The following is a 17,567-nucleotide window of genomic DNA, read 5'->3' on the forward strand; positions in this document are numbered from 1 at the left end:
ATTTACCGATTGGTTACATGAATAGCATAATTGTTATTTTTTAATTCAATAACCTGCCGATTACGTGCATGCGTACTGTCATGCGAAAGTTTACGCGTTGCCACATCGAGAAATGGGTGTGATCACAAAAATGGTGGATTTGAGCAATTTAAAGAAACGGACGAAGTACCATAAGAGTGGAGCTCGCCCTCTAGGTGGCGAATGGAAGATGAAAAAACGGGGTTGTGTGAGATGAATAGGGTAGAATAGAGGGCAAAGCCAAATGTCAAGGATGGAAATAGTGAATAAGACCTCGGTGGAAGACTGATTCTCATTTATTTAACATCCTCTTCACTTCACTGGTGTCCAAATTCTTTCTGAGGTGATGGGAGGCACAGCAGCGTCGCTGCATCAAGACTATCCACGTGAACGCGGGAGTGCACTGTTGACTATGAGTAAACGAAGCGGTAGACTGCGGTTTTCCGTAATACTCAGGATCGTCGAGCGATTGGCATCAAATGTCAATGTGACCGCTAAATCGTGCTTAACCCGGGTCAGCTCCACCAAACCTGTCGGGCTTTTTGGAGACGAATCCACACATATCCGTGCAGCTAAAATAGACTGACAAAATGTTTCGACTTGCTCAAGGAGAAATTTCCCAACTTTCATTTGCACATTTCCACCTTACCCTGGTAACAGCAATGCTTAGCGACTCTACCCAACTGTAATTCTCACGCTCATACGCCATTCAACTGGGCCAATTCTCCCATCAACTTGCGGGTGCACTTCTTGTCGCGGCTTCCTCCGCCTTCCCATCCTTTTTTCCTCTCTCATATCTTTGGATGACAAAGCCAAGCTCTCCTGTCGTTTCATTCCCCCTGTTAATGGGGAAGCTGTGCCTCATATTTTCCTTCCCCCCATGTGCACACACCATTCAACCGAGGCACCTTTACCCGAGCAAAATATTTGGTCAACAGTGCCATTCATCGGTCTTCTCCATCTTCATTCCTACGTCCCTCTTTTTTTAACTCTCTCGCACATGCACCCTCACAACCAGGATAATTTCCTTACCTTCTAACCAGCTGCGCCTCCCATGGGCTCCCTCTCTCTATCCCACTCTCCTCTCACCATCGCCCTCACTCTCTCACAAACACCTCGATAAAACGCGGCAAATCCATAGTTCTTTGACTTGCCTCTCATTCTTCTTACCCTCTTTGTTTTTTGCTCACTTCACATAATAACGAAGCACACCTCATTTCACTTTAATGGTTAATTAGGGGTCGCATAGGATTTGAATAATGGTAGAGACACGGCGGATATGAGCAATGGTGCTCAAAAGAAGGGGTATGGACGGAAACGAGTTAGCGTTTGAAATTACAGAAATTCGAACCTAGCCTTACAATTCTGAGTCTTTGCGATCCCAACTCTTCCAGTCAATCGTCTTCGCCACTTTCCACGGAGTGGAAAATGCCAATAGGTTAGTACAACTTTTCCACCTTTTCAGTTAAGAAATCAAAACTGAATGCGATCGAAGACCAATCTCAGAGAAGTCGCAACTATAGGGGAGTGAGTGAGAACTTATTGCTCGTAGCCTTGTGCTAATGAAGAAGGAAACTTTCACCGGGATTAAGGTGAAATTTAAGACCATAAATGCATTGGATAATTTGTGGCACAGTAGAGGAGTCTACATATGGATGAGTTTATTAACTCAAATTAATGTAATCAACAGTTCTATGAAAGAACTATGAGGACAAGCTCTTACTTCCATTTTGCGAACACAAAGATATCAGAATATCAAATGATTTTGCTACATTTTTGGCACTATTTAAAGCGTTTTTAGCAAGCGCACAATCGCAGAGAAATACTCTGTATAGACTGCTAACGATTTGACGTCTAATCATCATATAATTTAATCCTATGGTTTTGTATTTTGTAGTAACTTGCCTTGTTTTCCTACACAGACCCCTGAGTTCCAGCAAGCGTAACTTTCGCTCGAGTTTGTGGCATTCGGGCCACGTTGGTAGCCTACCAACCCTACAGCGTGTTGGTAACAGATGTTTTCCGCAGTACTTTGGCTCTGTACTTCGTGGAAGACTCAGAGAGCTACATTACTATATAAAAAATGAGTAAATAAAACTAGTATCTAAATGCAATTTCTTTTTATTAGAAATTTGATGAACAAGTTGATTAAAGCGTATTTACTTGATGGCGTAACGCTCCTACTCTAATCTAACGAACTTCAGCGTTTCTATATATTTATTTATTTCCCTTTTATCAGGGCACTAAGAATATAGTGTTTAAGCAACTCCTATGGCATTCACGAGTTTTATCACCATGGCAGTAGATTCACAAATTTGTTGAAATTCTAGCAGGCCCTTAATTTAGGTGAATCAAGTAGAGGCAGCTCCAATAGCAAACAACTTCTCCATCGGACTGAAAATGTATGCACAAACGAATAGGTGTTTAATATAAATGCAATTATAGCATAAAAAGTGAATTTTTGATTTGGAAACGATATTCCGATCCTGCTGATGGATTAACATAATGATTTTTCAGATTCGTGCGAGAGCCGCTGTTAGGACGGCAAAGAAACATTCCTCTCTAGGAGGCCAATGTAACACATTAATTGTTCATTAAACTCTCAATTTTGGTAATGGTTCACTTAGGGGCTCCGTTATTGCACATCCACCGGGCGGGCTGGTCTCTGGGCCACGTCAGTGGCTCCAAGCCCTACTGTAGGCCCATAATGCATATTTTAATCGAGCCTTATATCTCTCTTCGTCTTCAGGGAAGTTTTAAAGCGCTGTACCTATACAATTTCCAATCCATTGGCTATTTTTTTGGTGAACTTTCTTGCCAATTTTGGGGTTAATAAGGGAAAACTTGAAGTCCTTACTGTAATACGATGGTGGTTTATCCCTCAGTTGTAGTGAAGCGCCACTTTTGTACTTTGAATTAGCCTTCTTGTACCTCACTGGGTGGGCTGGCCTTCGGACCATGCCAATAGCCCAAACACCTTCTCGTGCTGTCTATATATTCTGCTCGAGTATTGTGTCTTCTTTCGTCTTCAGGGAGGTCTCGGGATGCTACTTTACTTCTGATGGAGGAAATAGGCCCTGTATTGTGCAAATGTGCTACCTATTTTGCTAATTTGTGTCCTGATTAAATGGCTGCAGGTAAACTAGTAAATTTAGTGAAAATTATTAAATTATAATTACCAGTTATTTTAATACCAGTTTTTAGTCAACGCTTTAGCACCCCGGGGCTTCCCAAAAGACGAAATGTATATGTATATGTTCGACACAGAAGGTTTTAGGGCTACTGGCATAGCCCGAAGGTCAGCCCACCCGGTGAGGTACAGCGGCTAACATAAGGTGACCCTTTACCAAAGCCGACCGCTAAACAAACAACCAATGCATTACATCAACTTTCGATAAAGCAAAGCTTAGACGTCTGTAAAATGGACTTTAAAGTGAGGAGAAAATGAATGGTTTAGCATAACTTATAAGATTTTGGTATTTAACTTAGTCACTCGGGCACTTTAAATTTGACAGGATGTAATTTCACTCTGCGGCGTTGCCTTTTGGCCGAAATAATAGTCAGCTATCTTTTTTGTAGATTACTAATACTGTTATTCTATGGAGCCTTGACTTATTACGACTTAAGCGAAAGCTCGGGACACCACGCAATTGTCATGCGACTATTGCTACTTTTTAATCAAATCGGCATTTATCCCAATCGAAACACTAAAATAGACTCAAGTCAATTGAAGAGGGTGGAGGGGTTGCTGTGTTTTTTATTAGTTAAGGACCGTGTTTGGGCTGGTGACGTGGTAATGTTGCTTCCAGAATCGGTGGGGGTCAAGCTGTCTCTTAATTTGCTGGGATGATTTAAGCATCTCTTCGACGATCAAATATCTTATAAAAATGGTTTTGGGTTCTTTTGTCTTGCTTTTTTGTGATAACAGCATTTACTAACTTAGGGTATTCTTTTAATTAACCGTCCATTAAGCCGCAATCATTGCTCGGTGCAGTTTGAATGTGGTGCCTTGTTTCGATTTCCCGCCTTGATTGGTTGTCTTTTGTGGATACATCTTGCGACTAAACCATTCCTGGTCATTATCAGACAATGAGAAAGTAGGGTGGGACTTACATTCCTATAATCTATTAGGAAATCAGTTGCTACTAAACTTATTGTGAATTCCAGTATAACCAATTCTGGCTTTTGTGATAAACCTGATGCACCTGCTGACTCTAACTTTTTAAATGAGACAGAATCTGAAACCAGAAAATCCAATCGAGAGTTGGATGTGGCCAACGATCAACCAATTTTCTCCACTGATGCCACCGGCAACATTGTGCTATCGGATGGAACCCCTGTTGTCCAACCAGCTGGTGTTGAGGAAACGCAGGGTTGTTCTTTCCAGTTTGATCTTCAAGATGGTGTCTTGCCGAGAAAACCACTTGCAAGTGCCTTTCAAATTGGCGGTGTGGATACTGCAAGGTGCACTAGTTGCGCTGTTCGCATTAGTCCGTTTGCCTGTGCAATGCATCCTCATCTGAGTGTTATTGTTTGCAAGGTAAATTAGTCCTCATTTCTAACGTGGGTTTTCAGCGTTGTCTCAAATTCTATGGAAAGGGCGAGTTTGCTAGGGACGTGGATGGTAAAGATGAAAATTGTAGGTGGTGTGGCGATGGAGGAGATCTTATATGTTGCGATTCATGCTCCAATACCTTCTGCAAAAGTTGTATAAAACGAAATCTTGGTAGATCATTCTTACAGGATATTGAAGACCTGAACGATGATGATTCTTGGAATTGTCTTATATGCAATCCTTCCGTCCTGGTACCGTTGCAACAAGAATGTTTAGAGGTATATTCTTCATTGTATTCCGGTGATATTCTTAAAGGTTTTCGAACGTATTAAATCCCTTAAAGATCAAGCGAAAAAGCGAGCTGAGCTCAAGCGTAATAGACTCCCCATCCCAATTACGCCTAGGACAGCTGGTGGGTTTTATTTAAGCTAAATGGTGCTGGTTTTGGTTTCGGTCGCTCAAGACTGCGTATTTTATGTTGAAGTATCTTTCTTTCCTATTTATATATCAATACTTTTAGAATTGTTGCCAGTGTTCTCAGCTTATTGTTCTGATGGTAGATTTTGGGTGATTTTTAATTGAAATGTATTTGCGCCTAGGAAAAGCTGTAAGTCAGACGGCGGCAAAACCAAGTCAGGACTCTTCTAAGGTAACTGATGAGTAAACTGATCGTATTGTTTAAGGTATCCACTGCTGTCAAGACTTCGAATTCATGCCTATCAAACAATTATAACACCTGTGAATGGTACTTAGAACACACGAGTGTTGCAGGAATTCTCAACCAGATATCAAGCATTCACCCTCCCATTATTCGTCCTGTGGTCCAATCTCTCCGTTTCTGTGTCGAAACATTCAGCAATGACATCAAAAGAGTTGAAGCGAATTTGTCCCGAGCGAGGACTCTTGAGGAAGTGCAGGCGATTGTGCACTCGTTTCAGAGCATCTACCGCTTTCACCTACTTGGGCGGATCGCTAACGTAGTTTCGCGAGTTAACACGGATCTTGGGGACAAGGCTTCAACATGCTCTTCACAGATACCAAAATTGACTGATACCATTGACCTAACCGATGATTTAGAGCCCGTTGGGCGACCAACTAACGGGCATCATCCGCCAGAAACACAGTTGACAGCTTCCACACCCCCTAATGCTTCTAGGCGAAGGCGCGGGAGTGCTTCCAACTCAGCCTCCAGTGCGTCTCCCTCGAAAAAACGGCGGAAAACCCTAGAGAACTCTACAGATAGAATCAGGGTCGCCCCTCCCACTTCATTGTCCTCTTCGATATCCCACGAGGTGATGGGGAAGTGGGCCTCTGAAGCAGACGGCGTTGTACCCGATTCAGCTAAATCAACAGCTGGTGGGCTAGCCAGGGAAGGTATTGAGATGCAAAAGCCAGCAACCTCCAAACACCCTGGTGCCTCCGTATCCAGCAGAATGCTCTGTGGAAGCTTATAACGATATCTCGTAATTAATAGCTGGAGTTTTCTCGCTAATTGCTGCTTAATTATTATCGCTTTAGGATTGATATTTTGTATTTTGTGCACGATTTTGTACCTGTGTTCCGGTTTAATACTTTTTCAGTGAATACACGCACCATGCGATGAGATCTCATTCCGTTGCCAACACTTCAACTATTCATTATTTTTCATTCCAATTGTAACACTTGAAGTAGTTGTTTTGTTTTTTGGTAGCGTATATTTTGTCATGTAACCGGCTGTTGTCACATAAGTATTTCCTATAGGTGCTATCTCCTGGGAACGACTTGGGCAGAATTTCGTTCACTTTTGCAGCAAATGACAATGATTTTCCTCACGGTTCGATTGAAGCCTCTGAGAATTTGCATTTTACATTAGTTCTTGAATGTACAGAGACCTTATCCCTTTCTTGATCACCTATACATATCCCTGTAATTTTTTCACTGAACGGTATTGTATATTCCTTTCATCCAGAATAAAATGTTTATCGAAAGAGCCTTATTAGTGCTGTACGCCTATTTCATTGTTGCAAATAAATGGTTTTCTTACAGTTAGGAGTACTTCGCTTCTCCCAATCTCTGTACTGGCATGCTGTTCTATTTGTCAGCCTTGTGATTCTCAAGTATGTTCACCTGTTTGGAATCCCCACCTTTGGATTGCTGCTTACTTCTTTTTCCCTTTGCAGAGTGCAAATTTTAAGTCGCATTCCAAAGGAATTACCATTTTGATTTGGTTCTACAAATGCCTTCTCGATTAAAGCGATCCGGTGGCAGCCAGAGCTCCCCTATGAGTGACAACGGAAGTACAACTGATAGCACTGCAAGCTCAGCTTTTGCAAAACGAAGGAAACCGTAAGTCCGTTATATATAATCGTTTATTGTTGCATTTCGAGTTGGTATTGGTAATTTAAGGCAGAGCATACACTGCCAATAGTCAGAGGCTTAAACCGCATTATTACTATTTACATAGATATAATCGCTCCAAAGGTAGATGTTTGAAGTAACTTCTGTGGCGTCTTAACTCCGTAAAAAGACTTCAGGTTACGTAAAAGAAGGGGTTTTGAATATTTACAAATTTTAACGAGGACTAAAAGAATTGCTATATTTGCCTTGATTTTTAACAAAGCACTTCACACAAAACATTAAGGCAAGCCTGTTAAGATCGCTTTAAAAATGCTTTGTTTGAGGTTCGTATTTGTAGTATTAAGTACAGCGGAGAATAACTTATCAATTACAAATTTAAGGATGGTTTGTGGATGCATTAATTGCCTAGTATCGTTCAGGACAAATCTAGACGAATTTCTGACACTCTTCGATTCTGATTAAGAATGGTCCTAATTTTATTCCATTCATAACTTCGTTGCACGTGCACTCATTGCGGTTAGATAAACATATTCTTGAACTGAGTCGACTCACGCTCTGTATGTTAAACCAGAAAAAACTCAATACTTTGTTTTAGTTCTGTTAACTCAAGAAATAGCGATCCTTCAGCAACGCTTCAGCATGTTCGCTCCCGAAACTCGCGCCCCAATATGTTCAACGATAGTGAATCTATCACTATATCCTCAGATTCTGAAAGCTCCGAGTCTGCTGCAGATCCTAAGCACAGACAGTCGTACGTTTGTGTGATGTCGGATATCACCCTCGTTTTAGGGAGAAGTTTGTGTTGCCTTTGCCTTTTTTCCCATATGAATAGTTCTTTTGTATTTCATCAAGTGTACATAGTTCCCCTTGGGTCATTTCCATGATACTTGGAAAATGTCAGCGTTCTAAATATGATTTCATTCTTAGTTCAGCAACATTTGTAACATTGGCAGATGATAGTGGGGTTCATTTTCAATTAGGCCTGGTAGCCTTATGATTGCTCTTTAAGCATTCAAATGGTTTAGACAGTCAAAATTAGATTTGAGTCGGCTTCATCGTTGTCTCTCGCGAGTAAGGTTGATTACCAGACTTTATTGTACTGTCGGCTTACTTCCCTTGTAATCGTTGTCACAAAGTAGGGCTGTGTCCATATTCTGTATATTGACATATTTGAATCTTTAACTTTCAATTTTAGTTTAATTTAACTTTATATTGTTTTTAGTGCTAGCGATTCTGTGATAACTGAACAATTTGTGAATCCTCACTCTCTTGTCGATGCTGACAGTCAGCACCTCACTACCACATCTGCATTTGACGATGAAATAATGATTTTTTCTTCCTCCTCTTCCTCCCCGGAAAAGAATTTCTCTAATTCCATTATTCAACGGCAAAGGATTGAATCCTCCGATTCTGATGAAGAAACTAGAAAAAAGACTAACAAAGTCGGGTCGCTAAGCGCTCTAAATGAGACAAAGGATGAAGATAAATGCAAAATTGTTATTAATTCTTCCTCTTTCCCATCTGCAAAGAATTCCTCCAATTCCACAGTCAGGCGTGCTGCCACAACCTCTTGTTCCGGTGAGGAAAACATAAAGCCAGAGGGAAGTAAGCCAATGAAGACAGAGGAGGACGGAGATGTGGGGATTCCGAATCAGGAAACCAATCGCGAAATCACTCTTAATTTCTCCATGGAAGGAAGTACAGTCAAACCAATTATCCGACGTCGAAAAATCGCTTCTTCTGGCTCTGATGATGAAGGTAATGAGAAGGTAACCGATAACAAATCGATGGTAGTGGGTGGAGGCGAAGAGGTGAAGGTGGGTCAGAATACATGCGAAATCGCTCTTGACTACACTACTGCGAATAGTGGGAAATCCGCATTGCGACGTCGGAATATCGCTTCTTCTGGTTCTGATGAGGAAACGGCGAAAAAAGCTAATGGAGATGGATCCATGGGTATGGAAAGTGGAGGTGAAGTGGAAATCGATAAGTCTACAAGAAAACGTGGGCGCTCCATGAAACACCGTTTGCGTCGATGTCGTAGGTCTTCAAGTTCCAGCAGCAGCAGTAGTAATAGCAGCAATAGCCGTAGCCGTCTCTCAGATCTTCATGTTGATGAAGATAGTGGTATGAAGGAGAGAAGGGGTGAGAATAAAAAAGCAGCAGAGGAAAAAGCGAAAAGAGACGCTCGTGAAGAGGAAGAGGGCGCAGAGGAGGGAGAAGATGTTGATGACAAGGATGGTAGAAAGGGAAGGAAGAAGATTAGGAAGATTCTAAAGGACAAAAAGCTCTCCTCTGAAACTAAAAATGCAGAAGCTCTGGAGCGTGAAAGGCGGAAACGTCTTGAAGAAAGGCAGAGATTGGTAAGTTTGGGATGTTTTTTGTTTATAATATAGTTGGGTAATATCGATTTTGTCTGTATAGTTATCAAATGTGTCTCATTTTACCGAAAATGAAGTGAGCATGTACCATCATTCAGGCTAGATTTTCGAAACGTCTTTTTTGCACTAAATTTTAGGTGTACTTTCAAATGAATTCCCATGCTTTCCACAACTGAACGTAAATGTGGCTTGATCACTTCATTGCAAACTTTAAAGTCATCCATGCAAAGTTTGTTCTTTTGACTAAATACCTTATCGTCGCATAGATGGCATAATATTCGTGGCAATATAATAATATTCGGATATCGCGGGTGGAATGCGAATCTGTTTGCATCAATCATGTTTCCCGATTTTCAGTTTTTTTGTCATCACTGCTATTCTAAAACCTCTTTATTGATATTTGCTAATCGGCGCCACGAGTTGCATTTAATAATTTCAGTACAACAGTGTGTTGGAAGATGCGAACGAAGGGTCTGCGTCGAAGAGTTCGCGTCTGGTGCTCGATTTCAAAAAGGATTCCGATGATCCTCTTGTAGAAGTACATCCGGATTTTGTTAAACATCTGAAACCCCACCAGGTGCAAGGTAGCTCATGTACCCTACATTCATTTATATGGGCTTTTATTGAGCATATCTGCATCACTTATCCATGCGCATGTGTTGTTTATGGCTCTTATCCTCACCCAAGTACAGTCCTAACGCTTGTACAAATTTTATTTAGGCCTGGTTATCTTACCTCTCAGTGCACTTTTAAATTTTGGTAGATTTGAGGTAAACATCTTTTCGGGGCGTAAATGTTTTTGCCTTCTTTCAGCCGTGCGTTTTCTCTACGACAACATAATTGAGTCCGTGGAGGAGCACAAGGAAAATAGAAGTAGGCTTAGCGGCGCCATCTTGGCGCATTGCATGGGGCTGGGCAAATCGCTTTCTACCATCGCCTTCATCCACACCTTGCTGATTAACAAGGAAGTAGGTCTGGGAATAAGCACATGCCTCATTCTCTGTCCGGTGAATACACTTCTAAACTGGCACCGAGAGTGGCGGCACTGGATGCCCGAGAATGCTGAGGTCAACGTCTATGAACTGGCCACGGCAGTAGCCAACAATTTCCGTATCGACGTAATTCGCCATTGGCATTCTGAGGTAAGTGTGAATCAAATGTACAATCCACCTTGGTATGCCTCTTTCGAAATTTTAGTTTATATCACCGTAATGTGAAGCATATTTTGAACTTGTATGTACTTCAGTAATACTAATAATTGACAGTACTTCTGCTTCACTTTTACCTTGGTAGTCGGCTGAGTTGATGCGTTGTAAAAAATATTTTTCGCACTTAGAACTTGAGTTCTGTTTATTTACCATTAATCAAGTCACCCACATGCTTCAGGGTGGGATTCTCCTGATGGGCTATGACATGTACCGCAACATAACTACCTCGTTGCTCAAAAAGACGCGCAAACAGGCTTATAAGAAGCTCATTCCAACTGCTCTCATCGACCCGGGACCGGACGTTGTGGTCTGTGATGAGGGACACCTACTGAAAAACTGCAAAACCGGTGTCACCAAGGCGATAAACAATCTCAAAACACCAAAACGGGTCATTCTCACGGGAACTCCATTGCAGAACAACCTTTCTGAGTGTAAGTGTTCAGATATATTCGTTTTTCCACCATGATCAAGTTTATTGTTGGACTGGGACCTGCGGCCCTTTCTTCAGCATCGAGGCTGATAATATCCTTTTTATGGATGATTCTTGCCTATTTATTTTCAGTGTTTGGCATTCATCGTTGTTTATCCGCTCTTTACTACTGTTTATGTTGATTTTTTCAACTTTTTATTCCCATTATATTTGGATTTCCCTTTGATATTTCTCAATTTACGTTCGCGCTTTTTCTAGACTGGACAATGGTGAACTTTGTAAAGCCAAATTTACTGGGATCTGCTAGGGAATTCGCCAACCGTTTCGTGAATCCAATCAAGAATGGTCAACATTCGAACTCCACCCAACGCGATGTTCAGCTTATGAAGAAGCGCGCCCATGTCCTTTTTAAAACTCTGGATGGATGCGTACAAGTAAGGGCTGTCGCCTTTTACTGTTTATTAAATTACACTAGTTTCTAATTTTTTAGTCTCTGCAGACTACCTGCTTAGCCGATTCAATATAATTTGTACTTCGTTTTTTTACCGTCGTCCAACTCCTAGGAGTCATAGGTTCGCAATTTGCTTCTCATTTCTCAGCTTTCCAATTAATATAGTTCATTCGTGGTTCTTGCTCATTGATTAATTTACCCCTTTAAAATGGGGAATTCATGAACGGTGAAAAATGGCACTCCTCACAATTGGCTAATGTAGGATGTGTGCACAAAGTTTGGATTGTTATAACGAATAGGTAGTCTGTCTGATGAAATGAGCCCTTTGACAGTGAGCCACTGACAATTAGAGTTTCTGGGAATACTTGAATAATCTTACTTTATCTTCTGACAACAATGACCGTGGTTTCATTTCCTACTAAGTCTGATCAAGGATAACCTGTTCCATCTCATTAGCTCGGACCTTAGTCGTGAATCATTAAATAGTTTAATGGATCATTTTAGGCTGCATTCACAAAGCCAGGCATATTTGCGCTAATTATCTCGATTCCACTTATGAGTTTCCATCAGTTTGCTCTATCTACTCTATCTGAATAAACTTGATTTGTCAACAAAAACTTTCCTTTAATCTGCGAATGCTTTAACCTTTCTTTGGTGTTAACAGGCTTATATAATTTTCGTTTTAGAGGAGAGACTACGGTTGCCTGACGCAATATCTCCCTCCGCGATTGGAATATGTGCTGAAAATTCGCCTTTCCAGCGTACAGTGCGAATTATATCGGGCTTTTCTGCAGCACCGCCTGGAGGGGGGTGTGTCAGGCTCCAGTGACGACCAGCGAAATACCCTCTTCCGTGATCAGCAAACCCTTTATCGGGTGTGGACCCATCCGTACACCCTCCGAATGCACGAGACCCGTGAGGCTAGGAGGGTAAGTTCTTTTAAACACCATCTGCGTTAGGTGGGAGAGGGTTCTTTTCTCGTAAAATTTGGGCGTTTACACTCTTCTGTGGTCGATGGATGAGCCAGTCAGTATTGTTACTTCCACTCATTACCAGTGCTTGTCTGAGTTCGTGTCTTTGTAAATTTGTACTATTTAAAAACTCCGGTGTTGCATAAATCATAGAAACAGACGTAGGGATCAGTTTGTTTTGTTGCGTACGCTATTTCGATGACTAATTACGATATGAGTGTGTTTATTTCTTGGCATTGTTACTTGGGGCCATTAAATTGCTATCCACCTTGACCTTACTTCCACATATCCATACATTCGCTCGTCTTTGCACCGTCCCGTACCACTGATGCAGAACGGTGGTTATTTTCGAATGATGGCACTGATGATACCGCTTCGCGTTCCACAGAACGTATGCGGGCGTTAGGATTTGTCGATATCAAGAGCATCACCTAGAATTACATCACTATTGGAAATCAGAAGTTAGTAGGTGAAAGAGTATATCCACATTGCTCTACTAAAATTCGCATTTGTTACCGAAAGTTGCTACGTGAATTGCTCACATGTCCTTTTACCTAGCAGAGGAATTTGACCTTCTAATAAAGGAATAAAGAAATTTGATCTGTCATTCGTCACTACTGTTGAGCAGCCATTATACACACGGACGCTAGCAAAATGCTACAATTTGTTAGGTTCCCTCACTTCAATGTTTTAGTCACATTTTGCCAGTGTCACTGAAGCTGTATATTGAATTGCTACTTTTAAATCTTTGAGTTCGTACTGATGTTCCGCCATTTTCAGCTTCTACTAGAGGATTCGACGAGTGAGGACGAAGAAAAAGTGGATGAAGATGAAAGTAGCACTAGTGTTTCTGAGTTGGAAACCGATTCTGGTGGAACCGTCAATTCCAGATCGAAATCCGTTTCTTCCAGTTCAGACGTTGTTGCGACCAAGATTACCCTAGCGTCTTCTCGTTCAACACGAGCGCGACTCCGACAAATGCGAAGAAACGCGAGTGTCGTGGACATCTTGGACAGCGAAGATGAGACCAACCAGCTTGCGTCCACAGTCGTAGGGGAAGGATTGGGTACTGAGAAACGGGTCAACGGCAAACCCGATAACGCGAGTGAAAGCGATTTGCTAAAGCCTTGGTGGTATTCCTTCTACCGAGATGAATACGATCTACGAATTGATGTGGGCGCCAAGTTGAGTACCCTCTTCTTCATTCTCAAAAAGTGCTCCGAAATCGGTGATAAAGTCCTTGTCTTCTCGCAGAGTCTATTTTCTCTTGATCTCATCGAGTGGTTCCTTGCAGCCATCGACAGGCAGTGGTGCATGTCTCAGGTCAGCTACTCTGCCTTTTCCAGAACTTCGGATTGCTTGATAACATTGATATATCTTAAACGTCTGGTTTTCCAACCTCTACTGAGGGGTTTGTCGTTTCTTTACATCACGAGTGTCATTTTTCATGCGCGTAGTAGGGGCCATGGAATCTTGTTCGGGCTGGGTAATGCTTTGGAGCGTGCATTATGGGATGTACTTGTTTGCTGATTTTTCTCATTGACCGGCATATTGTGATGTTTCTGAAAAGCCCTTTCATCTTTGGGGTTCTCTCCTTTAACAGTTGATGAGACGAGGAGAACACTCTTACGGATTCTAAGTAGATGTTCGGACTTTAATATATTTGTGGCAATTCAGTATCATTGTTAATTCGAAGAATTTCCATGATTGGATAAATTGTGACAACATTCGATGAGGTGTTTGTTTTAGGGTCTGGAAGTGGATACAAATTCGAAGCAATCACAGGAGCTGGACAAGCTTCTTCAATCAGAGGCATTTGAGATGCCTTCTCTGGTGGACTACTTCTCAGACATGGATCGAAACACCTGGCGGCGTGGTTATGACTACGAACGGATCGATGGAAGTCTTTCAGCGGTCCAACGGAATTCTTTACAGACTCGATTTAATAGCCCAAGCCAACGTTTCCGTTTGTTGATCATCTCAACCAAAGCGGGTGGTTTGGGTGTCAATTTAACCGCGGCGAATCGTTTAGTTATTTTTGATGTGTCCTGGAATCCCAGCCACGATGTACAGTCCATATTTAGGAGCTATCGGTTTGGCCAGACCAAGCCTGTTTATATATACCGCATGGTTGCACAGGGCACGATGGAAGAGAAGATGTATGATCGTCAAGTATGTTGCATGTGTGTGGTGCCTTCACAAATATTTTTAGAATCGTAAATTTGTGCTCACTGTTACTAACCATTCCCTTTATTATTCTTTTTAAACGTTGAGTTTAATGATTGAAATCGCGTCATCCTTTGATATGGACCACATTGTTTCAAGGACAGATTTGCGCCACATTGATAATCTTGCAAACGTTTTCTCACAATAAACCTGCGTGGACCTACATTAGTAGCGACTATGGCCTAATTTCTTTATACTGTATTTTTAACGATTGCCGTAAACAGTTAGCGGACCTAAATCTTGTTTTTTATAATGCCATTATATCATTTTTAATAAGATCATATGTAATGCTTTTTTAATGGCCATTAAAAAATCGCGCCAACTTTCATAATTGCGTTAATTTTAAAGCATGGAACAGCATTTCAATAAAATCCCTTATTTTATGATCCGGTAATCCCTGTTAGTAGTTTTCTACACTTGGTTCTCAGCATTTTTGGCTGAACTTTCCCGTATGTTCCATTTTAATCTTCGCAGGTGACGAAGCAGTCACTCGCATTGCGTGTTATCGACGAACAGCAGATTGACAGGCACTTCAAAGAAGAAGACCTAAGGGAGCTTTACACATTCGATCCGGATGCATGGGATGTCGCAACAGCGGAGAAGAGATCTCCGCCAGTTCTTCCTAGGGATCGTCTGCTCGCCGATCTTCTTTCGGACCATCCCAACCTTGTGGTCAGCTACCATAACCACGACTCTCTGTTGGAAAACCGGCTGGACGAAGGTCTGTCTGAGGCCGAGCGGGCTGAGGCTTGGCGCGAGTACGAGGAGGAGAAGCGCGTGGGTCGCCCGATGACTGACTACCAACGACTTCTTCTCAACAATCCAGAGGCCGCCGCGGCGTTGATGGCTCAGCGACAACGAATTGAGGAGGAGCAGCGTCAGCGCATGATGGCTATGGCCGCTGCCTACGCTGCTGCCACCGCCAGCAATCGGATGCCCTATGCGTCAATTAACCCCAGTCCACTCGGACTCATTGACTCCATGTACACCACCGTGTCAGCCCACACTCTCACTTCTCACCGACCAGAGCCCTCCTCTGGTTCCAGGCCACCGCAGCAACAACAGCGAGGTTAGTTGTTATTCTATTTGCCTTGTGCTAGGATACCATTCGAGCATAATTCCATCCTTTCAAGTGCTTGATGCTAACAGGAAGTTGTGCTTCTGTTGATGTTTTGGCTCGAATTCTTTTTACTTGATGCATCTTAGATATTCATTGTTTTAAAAAACTTTCCTATTGTTGCTGTCACGGATAAGATGATATTTGGTTACGGTACAATTCCTCGTATTCTTGATTGGCTTTCCCTCTTTGACTGAGATTTAATTTTGTGTCTGATTAATCAAAAAATCCGTTTTTTGCAATCCTTTAATACGGTGGCTAACAATGAAAAGGTAGGAACTCTGCTAGCCTGCCCCATTCATTCTCAAAGCTACCAATTTATTATGGCTTTAGAGGCTTTGCGCCCGATTGCTCCCAGGTTGGGGACTCTGAATCCTCAATTGCGTAAGCGAGGTAACCTGAGTTTACACTTAGTGTGCGCTCCAGCTTGCTTAACTACTGCACCGCTCCGCGCCTAAATGTGGTTTTTTATGTTTTTGAGTCTTTTGATTTTCTTTTCGCAAAGGGTTATCCGCTTATTAATGCGCTTTTGCGTAGCCGTAGCACAAAACGGCTACAATGAGTCCCCCACGGAGGGTTTTTTCCTTTTCACCACCGAAGATTTTGTGACTGCTGAACAAAAATCACTAGTCTGTTTAGCGGGAGGAAATCGACATCGTCGCAATGGCCAGTTTTCTTCCAGCTACGACCTTAGTTTTGTCCTTAGTAAATTATCAGCAAGCTTTTTTCCCGGGCCACTCCTACGAGAATGTATTTGACCTAGTAGGATTATTACGAGAGTGCTCAGTGGTCCTTAATTTTTTTTCCACTTGTACATTGAGGTAATTTGGTCTTCATCCAAGCCTTCATGCTTCGCTTTAACATCCCTGTTTTCGCCTTGATGATCCATATCCGGCTTCGCGCTTTCTTTAATCCCGATGATGGTTGTTTGCGTTGTGATGCAGTGTGGGTGCATTCTAGATGTCTTCTGGGAATCCTTCAATGCGATGCGCAACATGCTGTTGACTCGATACCCGATGCTGGCGCGGTCTCCAAGCACGCTTCACGATATGGCCTTGCGCCTCTTTGTGAACAGTGTAGCTGGCAACGTGGCCGCTCAAAACACTCTAGCCATCCCACACACCGTGGCACCGCCTTCTTCCTCCTCTATGCCCTCCTCTTCCGCCGCTGCCGCCTCTAACATCACTGTGGAGCGCTATCCTGCTCCCAACTTCTCCGAGCCCGTAATCCCCACATCAACTATCGCCAGTACTCCTGTGGTCGTGGACGTTGACGACTCCTCAAATGACGACTCCTGAGCATTTATAGCCTCTTCTCTGTACAAAACCCTATCTACTTTGAAGGAATACCTTGCCTTTTGTACAGTATTTGACTCCCCCTTGCCATATTACTACTTATTTTCAGTTATAATTTCTGCATACATTTGTTCCCCATGGACACTATTGTCCCGAAGTGTTATCATTATCATCGTGTGCGTGCCAATTCTATCCCCCCATGCTCTTCCCTGAACCCGCCAACTCATTTGGAATCAACGTGTAGGTTAGATATTTCGCTTCTTACTCGATTATGTCATATCCGATCTAGTATCACCTAGGTTGCAACCTTAAGCACTGATTATATATGCATTCTGGTTGCAGTGGTAATACTTGGAGCCTTCCGATTAGACAACTTCTGGGGCCTCGTCCCAAAGGTATCCCCGTTCGACTCTCGGTGGTACCATAGATTTCAGAGAATGCTTCTAGGGTAGATTCGACCCGTTATTTTTGCAGCTAGGGCTTTTCACGTGGTCTGATCAGAATGCTAGTTTGCACAATTGGCTGGTAATTGGGCGGACCACGTAAACGACGGAGGTGGAGGTCGACCTACCAACTTA

General features: G+C 42.4%; 1 protein-coding gene across 1 annotated transcript; it reads left to right on the forward strand. All coding sequences in view use genetic code 11, as the record gives it.

Annotated features, from left to right (window-relative positions):
• Nucleotides 1–1,501: 1,501 nt before the first annotated feature.
• On the forward strand, nt 1,502–16,992 carry EGR_01690 (Transcriptional regulator ATRX; the record flags this gene model as incomplete). The annotated part of the gene is made up of 15 exons (XM_024490939.1): nt 1,502–1,545; nt 4,186–4,558; nt 5,257–5,947; nt 6,748–6,898; nt 7,506–7,661; nt 8,133–9,273; nt 9,731–9,875; nt 10,105–10,433; nt 10,678–10,930; nt 11,188–11,363; nt 12,067–12,309; nt 13,132–13,674; nt 14,101–14,523; nt 15,052–15,646; nt 16,655–16,992. 15 exons carry the CDS (start codon nt 1,502–1,504, stop codon nt 16,990–16,992), a joined length of 5,601 nt encoding a protein of 1,866 aa, XP_024354804.1.
• Between the last annotated feature and the right edge of the window lie 575 nt (nt 16,993–17,567).

Source organism: Echinococcus granulosus, assembly GCF_000524195.1.
Source record: "Echinococcus granulosus chromosome Unknown EG_S00006, whole genome shotgun sequence".
Classification (NCBI taxonomy): domain Eukaryota; kingdom Metazoa; phylum Platyhelminthes; class Cestoda; order Cyclophyllidea; family Taeniidae; genus Echinococcus; species Echinococcus granulosus.